Source organism: Microcebus murinus, chromosome 11 (assembly GCF_040939455.1).
Source record: "Microcebus murinus isolate Inina chromosome 11, M.murinus_Inina_mat1.0, whole genome shotgun sequence".
NCBI classification, from domain to species: Eukaryota; Metazoa; Chordata; class Mammalia; order Primates; family Cheirogaleidae; genus Microcebus; species Microcebus murinus.
Genome location: NC_134114.1, coordinates 70588990 through 70601582, shown reverse-complemented (window position 1 = coordinate 70601582; position 12593 = coordinate 70588990). Strand labels below are relative to the sequence as shown.

General features: G+C 37.3%; 1 protein-coding gene across 1 annotated transcript in view; it reads right to left on the bottom strand.

The window, feature by feature from the left end:
* Window positions 1-12593, bottom strand: part of FAM81B (family with sequence similarity 81 member B) — a 63127-nt gene that overhangs the window by 27352 nt on the left and 23182 nt on the right. The window contains exons 4-5 of the mRNA XM_012774019.3: window positions 8117-8360; window positions 5295-5413 (exon numbers count right to left, since the gene is read on the bottom strand). Of these exons, the coding sequence (XP_012629473.2) occupies window positions 5295-5413; window positions 8117-8360 (363 nt within the window). The remainder of the gene's footprint in view (window positions 1-5294; window positions 5414-8116; window positions 8361-12593) is intronic.

Here is a 12593-nt window from a genome sequence, read left to right as displayed (position 1 = left end):
CTTTTGATCTATAGATTCAAATCTCTATTTCAAGTATGCTTTCTTTTCTTATATCCATGAATATTTGTTTTTTTTCTGAAGAATTTGTTCTGTTTCTTCTTCAGGGGCTTCTACTAGGTCTATATTAGATGTGTTTTACTTGTCATATATATAATTTCTCTATGACCATTTTTATATTGAAAAGTATTTCCATTTGGTGTGGTTTGCTCATGCTTTTTACTTTTTATAACTCACTATTTTTAGATGTAGTTATTCTATTTGGGGGGCTTCCAAAGTAAATTTAATCTTTTTCATATTTTAACTTTTATTACCTTATCTCTGAGTAGTTCTAGCTTATCTATCTCCTTTGATTAACTGATAATCTCTTTTGGGGGGAAACACTTTTATGTCTTTTTTTTCTTCTTCTTTTGTATTTTCAGACAGAGTCTTGCTCTGTCTACCCAGGTAGAGTGCAGTGGTGTCATTATAGCTCACTACAACCTCAAACTCCTGGTTAGATGCAGAAGATCTCTCAAGAGATCTTCTATCTCAGCCTCCTGAGTAGCTGGGACTATAGGGGCATGCCACGATACCCAGCTAATTTTTCTGTTTTTAGTAGAGACAGGGTCTCACTCTTGCTTAGGCTGGTCTCAAATTCCTGAGCACAAGCAATCTTTCTACCTTGGCTTCCCAGAGTACTGGGATCACAGGCATGAGCCATCACACCTGGCCTTATTTTTAAAATTTATTTTTTTCTTATCAAAGTAAAACATGCCTATAGTTTGAAAGTCAATAATAACTAGCAAATAACAAGTACGGTAGTTCCTGGCCCTGTGACTCACTGCCTCCCTGTGTTCCTCACCCTAGAGGCAAGTGCCTAAAATCTTTTGAGAATGCTATAAAATATGGTATAAAATAAGGTCATTCTCAGTTTATCCTACAACTTAGAAATTGTCTTTATTAAGTCTGCTAAGGCAGTTTCCATGTGTCCATCTGCTTTCTAGGTTCCAAGACTTCTATGCTGACACTGTTTGTCCTTGTGGATTTATGTTTTAAAGAAAACATCTTGTTACTATAGATTTTTAGTAGGGCTTTTGGAAGGGACCAAATTATCCATGACTGTTCATACAGCAATCTTTTCTTCTCTCTTTCTTTTGCTCTTAATTTCTTTGAAACCAGGAGACCTTTTGATTTCAGCTCTTCCTGTGCTTTTCTGGGTAATTCCTTTGATAAAGTATCTTCATCAGTCTTTTGCTTATGTTTTTCTCTATCTATCTATCTATGTATCTATCATCACCTACCTGCTTGTCATCTATGTATGTATATATCTGGGAATGGTAGTGGAGGTGATTTATATGCATGATTAGATTCTAAGGATCACTATTACATCTTTGAATGTTTCTGGCTACCTGCAGAAGATCAATGAGTGTGTTTGGTGGGGGTAGATTCCATCCTCTATTCAGGTTTGCAGTATCAAATCTCTCTCCTTCCTCAGCATGTTGTACTTCAGCCAGTTTCTCTCAGGTATGAAATGGCAAGGGGGGATGTCCTAGATGACAGAAATGATAAAGAACACAGTTGCATCTTCGGCTACATCTCCCAGCTGAGCAGTGTTGTTGACCTGAGTCTCTAAAGGGTCATTTCCTACCTTTTCCTTGACCCACCCAAGCCCCCAGGCCATGTTGCTCCATTCAGATTATTTTGTCTATGCCTCTAGGGGGAGGGCTCTTGATTCAGGAGAAATCATTAAGCTTAAAATCCGAGAAGGACTGTATGGGTCCAAACATCACAATATTTGGTACATGTGTTCTATTTGTGATAAGCAGCTATGGCAACTTCTGTGTTATATTAAAGAAAATATTTTTGTTTTCCTTTTTATTTTTCACTGGCATTGAGATGCCTCAAGTGAGAGGAGGGAAATAAAATATGTTTATTCTGGCCTCTGTAACCAGAAGTATCCCCTCTTAACTTTTCAAAAGTTGACAATATAACTCTGGGAGGCCGAGGCAGGCGGATCGCTCAAGGTCAGGAGTTCGAAACCAGCCTGAGCAAGAGCGAGACCCCTGTCTCTACTATATATAGAAAGAAATTAATTGGCCAACTAAAAATATATAGAAAAAATTAGCCGGGCATGGTGGCACAGGCCTGTAGTCCCAGCTACTTGGGAGGCTGAGGCAGAAGGATCACTTAAGCCCAGGAGTTTGACGTTGCTGTGAGCTAGGCAGACGCCATGGTGCTCTAGCCAGGGCAACAGAGTGAGACTCTGTTTAAAAAAAAAAAAAAAAAGTTGACAATATAATGCCATCATGTGTCTTCAGAGGACGTGAATTTGCTTTTAATCATATATCAGCACAATTTATCTCCCCCCCCCCATATGTAGGCTTGCCTTGGGGTCCCAAAGAGCCAAATGTGGTTAGAGTTGGCCTCTGGCTGCAGCAGCAGATTTGTCACATCTGTTCCTATAGGTGCCCTTTGCAGCCTGGCCTCTTCCTTTTTCTGCTCTTGAGGCTAATCTACAAATAGAGGATCGGGCGTCAAAAGCAGGCTGGGCAACTTTGAGAACCTCATCTCATTGGAAGCACTTTCTCTTAAACTGCCACTGTATCGGGGTGGGACATGAGGTATAAAATTCAAAGCACACTGTAGTTATTAAATATTGAATTTGATTTATGAAGCAGTAAAATGTTTGCTAGCAATTATGCTAACATAGTCAATTTAATTTCACTTATAGCAAAATGCTAATTAGAATTGAGGTCACTGTATGTAGAAAGACAACAATCAATCTGCCTTAGCTCGTCCATTAGTCATTTGCTTGGCAAAAACACAGAAAAGAAACAGGAGAGGAAGGGTGAATTTAAGTCTCATGGCTTTTGGCCACATTCTGCATCAGATTACCAAATAGATTTCAGAAATTTTCCATAAAAGGGAGACATTTCAAGGAAAAAATAAGGCCTTGTCCTAAGACCACTGCTTAAGCTCAAAAAGGAAGAAATCGGAGCAGAGCAAAAATCGCACATTTTCCTGATGTAATTCCATTGATCTGTTTCTTTTAAATCCATTTGTTATTTTGTCTTATAAGTAAAACAGGATTTACAAGAACAAAATAATAGATTTGTAAGTGGTTTGTAGAAAGACATAGTTGATAAGAGTGTCATCAGCACACTACCAAATTGAACCAAATCAAGTTTCATTCAAAATAGATGTTTGGTGTTTATCTTCTTTGGAAAAACATGGCGTGAGGCTGTGGGTTTGCTGGCATTTATTATCTTGCTTCATAACTTGCCCAAATATTATGAAAAGTATTTTGTATTAATCATGTATTATATAATACATAGTTATATATAAATATTTGTATAATTATATATAATATAAATAAATAATTATACTTATTTATTTATTCTCTGGACTGGAAGACAGTTACTTTTTCTTTGATGACAGTTTTTCAACCATGAGTATTATTTCCAAGAGAGTGTCTTTGATTTAAGAGGAATGAAGCCATACTCCAGAACTACAAAGTCTTTCCCAGAACCACTAAGTCATTATGTTGTGGGTCAACCAGAAACTACAGCATCCTCAACACTCCTCCCCACTTCCCCTTTGAACTCCATGCCCATTCCAGTTAAATATCCTGATGACTTCTCAAACACAACACAGTGAAAACCAAATACATTATCACTCTCTATTTCTCCTTCTGCTTCCTTGTCAAAACCATTCCTTGTTTCATCTTTCCTTCTGTGTTGAATAATATGAGTATCCAACCAGTCCTTAAGCCAGAAACTTCAGTAGTTGTACTTGACTCCCCCTTCTTAACTCATCTTCCATATTTATCATGTTCTAATTCTACAGATCCTACATTCCCAATGTCTGTGTTGTCTGTCCCCTGCTCTGGACGTCCATGTCTAGTGCCTTGGTTTAGGCCCTTGGCACTTCTCATTTGAATTGCTGTAACAGCCTTCCTCTGATCTCCATGCCATCTTTCTGCACCCCACCAATTCAGCCACTACTAGAAGGTCATGAAATATGATATGTCCCCCACCATTACTTAAAATTCTCCCATGGTTATTTATAACCTTCTACATAAAGCTCAAACTCTTTAGCCCACAAGACCCCTCATCTTCCAACTCTGAACTGCTTCTCTGGGTGCTTCTCCTTCTTTCTCTAAATGCATACTTCAAAATATCATAACCAGAATGCCATCCTCACAGGTAGGCCCTTGAACATGTCATAAACACACTTCCCTCAGTTCCCTCAGTTGCACATATTGTTCTTCCAGGTGGAGTGTCTTTCCCATCCTTTCTTGTCTAGCTAACTGCTACACATCTTTCAAGTATCACCTCCTCTGGGAAACCTCTCCCCTGCCCCAGTCTGATTTGGATATGTCCGTAGCATCCCAGGCTTTCAGCATAGTGTTCACCTCATCGATTATTGACGGAGCTTGTTTTCCCAGGTTGATTGTGAACAACTATAGAAAGGAGAGTGTGCCACTGAATTCTAGCACACTGCCTTGCATATAGTAAGTGCTTAATACATTTTTGTTGAATTGAATGAGTGAATACCCTAGGAGAGATTTGTCTTAGGTGTTTTTTAACTAATTCTTATTTGGTCATTAACACTCCAGAGAGGATTAACCAGATAGAGGTGAAGGTATTATAGGAGGGAGGAAAGAGGTCCTGGCAGAAGATGCAGAGATGGAAAGGTGTCTGTGGTCAGTCATTCACAAATCATCTTTGATACGTCTGCCGGAGTGGTCTTGCCATTGCCAATACCTACAGATTTTTGCTGAACTGTGTGCCCTTTTTTTGATTTAGAAATCTCATACAAAAGATGTTATTCAAAACTTTATCTATTTGGCAGTAAATCCCTTTCATTAGACTGTTTAAAGTAATTTTAAATGTTTATTTTATTTTAAATGTATATTTTACATTACATTAAATTAAATTAAAATTAAATTACATTTAATTTTAAATGTATATTTTAAATGTTTTACTCATTATAATTTAACACATCTGGGGATTTTATATGTGGTTCTGAGGGTGTGTCTGTATATAGATGTTGGCATTTGGGCAGCTGAGGCTTTAAAACAAGACTCTGGTCACTTTCCTTGGGACCAAACTGGATATTCTGTATAAGGGGTCTTTTGTAGAAACTTTAGATCTCACAGGTAGCATGAGGCTTTCAAAGTTTTATGATACACTTTCTCAACTACCATCTGTCATCAGTTTAGCTTAATGGAAAGACAATGTCCTTTTTGTACAGTATGGAATTTATTTGGGAATGAGACTTCAGTGGCAAAGAATGGACATGCTTCCTCTCACCTGGCTACTCTTCCTCGAAGATCTCCAACTCCTTGAAGGTGTTTGATGTTTATCTCCTGTACTGCAAAATTAGTTCCTGTGGCCGCCTGATCTCGAACTCTTATTTGGTCTTCTAAATTCTGTAAGTTTGAGTTGAAATTCTCATTAATTTTCCATCACACAGATAAGAAAACATCATTTAAAGCAGGGGTTACGAAATTGAATGCATTTTGTAGTTAGGCTAGCGGTGTAAATGAGTGAGAGAGAGTCCTCTCTCAGAGAGAGGTGACCTCTGCTAATTTATCTGAGGGAGACAGCAGTGGTTTGGTTCCAGCAGATTGTTGCCAGGTGGGAAAGATGTCTCCATAGTTTGTCAACGGAAGCTACAAATCCAGATTTTATGTGAAATCTCTCAATTTAAAAATATTGACATCTTACTCAAAAATCTTTCAGAAACACTATCTGGGCCAAATGAACATATCTGTTGGGCTGATATGGCCATGGGTTGCCACTTGGCCATCACTGATACAAAAGCTTTTCACAAAAACCTATTTCACGATTGCTGGTAAATTTAGAAAAAGGGATGTTTTTCAACATGGCATCAGGCAAGTCCTTTATGGATTGAATCAGAACCACAGCAAAGGTAAAACAACACAAGCAAATCTGAATTCAAACTGTCTCATACATATGGACTGAAAAAAGTTTGTTGTTCTAAATTTCTTAAAGAACATGAGATATTTATGGTTTATGTGTGTTCATATTTTGTCCTTGAGTTTTGTGAGTCATGTCTTCATTGTGTTTTAGTGTTCTGGAAATAGGGCTGACTTTCCTATAACACTAGGTTGGTGGGCTTGAGAACAGTGGTTTTTAATTTTTTATAAGCATTTATAAGTATTAATTTAAAAGTTGAAAAAATTATGCTTGCCCATAGTAAAAAAGTTTATATTTTACTTGGCATCCAAATAAATTCCAGTGTAAAGGGCAGACATACAAGAAATTGATATTTACTGAGAAAAGAGTGAGAGTACCCTATAGACCTTTGGAAAACACTGATTTGCGACTTAGGGAAACATTCAAGTTTAGTTGACAAAGGCCTAAACTATGTTTAAACTTAAACATTTATACATTTTACTAAGTAAAGAATGATTTTTGTAGCAAATTAATCATAGGAATTTCAAAGATCATATATAGAATCTTGCCCATTTGTAAACTGGCAGATTGAGACCACCTAAGGGCAAATAAAGCCTTAATTGAAGACATAAAAGTGTCAAAAAACACTAACTAGAGTTTGATTTTGTCTTTTTGCATGTATTCAGGCATTTTGTTTTCTTTTTTCTTTTCTTTTTTTTTGTAGTCACATATGAGCTTTTATTTATTTATTTATTTCAGCATATTATGGGGGTACAAATGTTGAGGTTACGTATATTGCCCATGCCTCCCCTCCCCCCTCAAGTCAGAGCTTCATGTGTGACCATCCCCCAAACGTTGCACATCTCACTCATTATGTTTGTATATACCCATCCCCTCTTTTTTGATAAAGATAGTGATAAAAGGAAACTTACTGTACTATATACTGAAATATTTTATAAAACAAGAATAAGTCGATCAGTGTTATGGTATATAGCCAACTAGATCAATGTAATGTAATGAAGACCTTGGTAAATGTAAGAAAGGAATACGCTCTACATGAAACTCTCAAATTAGTGCTGGAGGAATTTCACAAATGGTGTTGGGTCCTCTGGTTACTCATTCAGAAAACATGCAATTTAGATCCTTACCTCATACCATATTTCAATATAGATTTTAGGAAAAAATATATTAAAATACTTTTTAAGTTAAGCCATAAAATAATAGATAATAGAGGAGATTATTGCATCTTTGAATGAGGAACTTTCTAATTTTAAAAGTATAGTAATCCAGGCCGGGCGCGGTGGCTCACGCCTATAATCCTAGCACTCTGGGAGGCCGAGGCGGGTGGATAGCTCAAGGTCAGGAGTTTGAAAGTACAGTAACCCCACTTTATCTGGGGGGGACTCATTCCAAGACCCCTAGTGGATACTGGAAACCTCAGTTAGTACTGAACTCCATATATAATCTGTTTTTTCCTATATACATATACGTATGATAAGGTTTAATTTATTAGTAAGAGATTAATAGTAACTAAAAATAGAACGATTAATATAACAATATACTGTACTAAAAGTTATTACACACTGTGGCTATAACTTTTGCAGCTTTAGGTATGAGAGCAAAACTAGCATGGATTTCTTTTTCCTTCTTCACAAGTTTATGGATAGACGATTTGTTCTTACCATAGATCTTAGCAACCTTAGAATATGATTTTTTTCTTTCCTTATGAAATTGAGAACTTTTATTTTTTATTTATTCACTTAAAGAAAGCACTTTACGAATTTTTTTTGCATATCACAATCGCCAACATCTGTACTCTTGCAATTTGGGGCCATTATTAAGTAAAATAAAGGTTCCTTGAACACAAGCACTGTGATACCTCACCCCAACAGCCTATCTGATAACCAATTGGTGACTAAGGTGATTTAGGCTAACGTAAGCACCTTAGCACAATGTCTGACATAATGTTAACCAGTTGTCTTTGCTGTCACAAAATAAATATACAATAAATATTTTTTTAGTAGAAGTTCATTCCTTCTACTTTTTGGCATAAATGAACAGCTGAAAACTTGAACTGTTTCCCTCTTGGGCAACCAAAATGTAATAATTTAAACTTAAACAAAACTGACACATTTCTGTACTTGAAAAATGGCATTGGTGGTTGATAATCTTTGTCGGGCAGTGATGCCAACATACAGGAAACAGGGAACTACCTCAATGTTTTGGCTGAGTTTTTTGACGATGCTGGTGATGGTCTGGATGTGGCTTTCCAGTAACTTCCTGGCAAGTGATTCCTCTTTTCGAAAGCCGTGAGCCCCCTGGAGACAGGCAGAGATGTCCTCCTTGATGCGGAAGGCTTGTTCCAGGAGGAAAGCTATGGTACGCTCCTGGCTGTTCAGTCTGTCTTCTAGCTGGCATCCGTGGGGGTTTGGGATGGCAGGAAGAAAAGGGGGACTCCTGGTCAGGAAAAAGAAACACCAGGGGTGTTATAAGAATGAGCTGGAGGAGCCGGAAACCAGAACTTGAATTCTCACATCTACTCCTTTGTTTTCTCCCCTGTGAGAAGTTTGGTAGGATTTTAGGCACCCACGTGGCTAGAATCTTGGTGTGTGTCTCATCTAAGAAGCAGACCTGACTTATGCCTTGATCTTGCCTCATGTGTTTTTCATGTTTCAGAGCAAATTGGTAGTGGTTGGGAAAGGGTAAGGAGATTCATGAAAGAAGATACTCGAAGACTTTTTCCAAGACTTATGCATATAACCCTTATAAAATTCTACTTTAGTCTAGAAAAAATTCTAAGTTCTTACGTCTGTAAAAACGCCAAAGTGACTATGTTATAGATTTTCCCAAAGTGTGTGTCTTGAAATATCAGTTAGTAAGATTGGCCACCACAAAAGAATTCTATGGTTGAATAAATTTAGAAAATGTTGCATACAATAGCCCTTCCTTGGTGATTCATATTGTGTATTACCATATTAATGTCTAGCAGTGCTATTGAGATTTCACAGATGAGGAAAATAGCCTATGGACAGTGCTGATTGTAAGCCTGAAAGACATAATTCCAAACGTGGAAGTCCTTAAAGATCAAAATCCCTCATGTCTAAAATCCCTAACATTTAAAATTCCTAAAATCACAATCACGAAAGATTAAAATCCTGAAAGCCAAATTCTGGGGAAGGGGTTGGTGCATTTTCAGTTGTACAAAGGACAGTTGCTTCATGTTAGGTGCAGCTGTTACCTTATTATTGTCTGTATTTGGAAATTAAGTATGGTTTAAGGACATGTCTATGGATGCCAAGTTGACAAAGGCTGAATATATGGACTTAACTTTAGGTGTCATCTTGACTGGATTAAGGAATACCTAGAAACCTGGAAAAGCATTATTTTGAGTGTATGTGTGAGGGTGTTCCCAGAGATTAGTGTGTGAGTTTGAGTGGACTAGGTGGAGGAGGATCTGCACTCAATGTTTTATGTTTTTTGATGATCACAGAAGAAGAGAAAACACAGGTGAAAAATATAAGAAATCTCCTTCATCACATTATTCAATCACATACGGCTCCTGTCCCTTCACACATAGCATCATGCTTGTGTTTGAAAAATGCCCTTGGTCAGAGAATACAAAGAATTCGACAAGCTCAGCAACTTTCTGCACCAAAAACACTTGCTAAAGTAGAAGTTCCTCCAATGTTACAAAACATTGATGGCGAGCTATTCTTGGTTAGGGATTTGACTGTCAAAGAAGATAGACTTCTCATATTTACCACTAAATCTAATGACAAACTAGCTCATGCTTCACTGTGGCTAATGAATGGATGGCGCTTTCTAAATTGTCCCCGTTATTTTTTATCAGCTATATACAATTCATGCCCCTGTTGGATCTGAAGGTTCTAGAACTTATCCACTCATTTAGGTATTAATAACAGGAAAAGGTGAATTTTGCAGAAGAAAATGGGTTTCAATTGAATGTCCAAACCATAATAATAGATTTGGAATTGTGTGTGATCAAGGCTTCTAAAAGTGAATTTCAAGGTGTTCCCAATAAAGTTTTTTTTTTTTTCATTCAGCCCAATACATTTGATGGAAAATTAATTCAGATGAGTGGATTGGCCATATCATATGGCAATGATGAAAACTTTGGTGTAAAAATACATCATTTGTTTGCACTGGAAGTCCTCCCAGCTGATGGCATTTCAGCAGACTTTAGTGAATTAAAGCCACATTTGCCTGAAGAAGCTGGTGAAATTACTGACTGGTTCAAAAATAATCATGTGCCTTGTAGGATAAGAAGACATGCAATGGTGTTGTGCTTTTTGATCAGCAGCACTGTTTCCATATATGAGTGCATTCAGAAGGGGTTTCCACATACCCAAAACAACATAGAAGCATGACATAGAAGATAGAATAATTTAATAGGAAATGCTCATGTTGGTGTATATGGAATCAGCAGAATTTCAAAAACAACAGCACCATGTAGAAAATGAATGTGAACGTATTCTCCAAGAGGAGCCATGCCCTACAAGAACAAAAAGCAGCTATTTATAGTCCTGTAAGACTTCAAAATATAGTTAATGATCATGAAAGCCAGCTATTATGGACTACCTCCATGCAATTGCCCATAATCCATCCCTGTAATATACTTTCTCATATGTCAAATTTTCTTCTTAGTTTTTTTTTTTTAGGTTTTTTTTGTCCACTATTTTAAATTGTCAGCATTATTATCATTTTTATAATTTGCAATGCTATGTATTTTATCTTCACATCATTTGCAATACTGGAGGTACAAATTGTGTCAAGACTTTTAGAGAGTTCCAGTTCATTTTATGTTATTTTTTTGCAAATTTGATCCAGGAAAGAAGGTTATCACAATATCGACTCAGTCGGTATTGTGCATGTATGTAAAAGCATTGAAACTTCCTCAGTAAATGAGGATATGCTTTGTTGTATATCTGCATTTGTGAACAGTAAAATTTCTTGACATCTCAGCTCTTTGGGTGACTGCATAGGTGTGGTGACCCACTGAGGTCTTTGATTGATCTTCTCAAAAGACTTAGTCATTCCTCATGGTATTTCAGATGACTGCAGTTATGATGCTGGGTACACACAATTACCAACCATAGTGATATGCATTTATACATTTTGAATTTTGACCTATTTCTTTCTTTTTTTTTTTTTATTTCGGCATATTATGGGTGTACAGATTTTAAGGTTTCAATAAATGCCCTTTCCCCCTCCCCCGACAAGTCGGATTTTCCAGCATGACCATCCCTCAGATGGTGCACATGTCACTCATTATGTATGTGTATACCCGCCCCCCTCTCCCCTCCCCCTTCCCCAATACCCTATTACTGTAGTACCTATGTGACCACTTAGGTGCTACTCAGTTAATACCAGTTTGCTGGTGAGTATATGTGGTGCTTGTTTTCCCATTCTTGGGATACTTCACTTAGTAGTATGGGTTCCAGTAGTATGGGTTCCACTTAGTAGTGTGGGTTCCAGGAAAATATAAGATGTGCTATGTCACCATTGTTTCTTAGAGCTGAATAGTACTCCATGGTATACATATACCACATTTTATTAATCCATTCTTGGATTGATGGGCACTTGGGCTGTTTCCACAGCCTTGCAATTATGAATTTTGCTGCTATAAACATTCGAGTGCAGGTGTCTTTTTTGTAGAGTGTCATTGGATCTTTTGGGTAGATGCCCAGCAATGGGATTGCTGGATCAAATGGTAGATTCACTTGTATCACTTTAAGGTATCTCCATATTGCTTTCCACAGAGGTTGAACTAGTTTGCAGTCCCACCAGCAGTGTACGAGTGTTCCTCTCTCTCCACCTCCACGCCAGCATTTGTTATTTGGAGACTTTTTGATAAAGGCCATTCTCACTGGAGTAAGTGATATCTCATTGTAGTTTTTGATTTGCATTTCCCTGATGATTAGAGATGATGAGCATTTTTTCATATGTTTGTTGGCCATTCTTCTGTCTTCTTTAGAAAAGTTTCTGTTCAAGTCCTTTGCCCACTTTTTAATAGGGTTCTTTGATTTTTTCTTCCCGATTTCCGTGAGTTCTAAGTATATTCTAGTTATCAGCCCTTTATTGGATACGTAGGATGCAAAAATTTTCTCCCATTCTGTAGGTTGTCTGTTTACTTTCATGACTATTTCTTTGGCTGTGCAGAAGCTTTTTAGTTTCATCATGTCCCATTTATTTATTTTTGTTGCTGCTTTGATTGCCTTTGGGGACTTCTTCATAAACTCTTGGCCTAGGCCGATGTCTAGGAGAGTGTTTCCAACATTTTCCTCTAGAATTCTAATAGTTTCATACCTTAGGTTTAAGTCTGTTATCCAGCGTGAGTTGATTTTTGTGAGAGGTGAAAGGTGTGGGTCCTGCTTTAGCCTTCTACAAGTGGCTATCCAGTTTTCTCAGCACCATTTATTGAAAAGGGATTCTTTTCCCCAGTGTATGTTTTTGTCTGCTTTGTCAAAGATTAGATGGCTATATGAGGATGGTTTTATATCAGGATTCTCACATCTGTTCCACTGGTCAATAATCCTATTTTTGTGCCAGTACCAGATTGTTTTAATTACTACAGCTTTGTAGTATAGTTTGATATCTGGCATATTAATACCTCCCCTTTTGTTTTTGTTGCCTAGAATTGCTCTTGATATTCGGGGTCTTTTTTGGTTC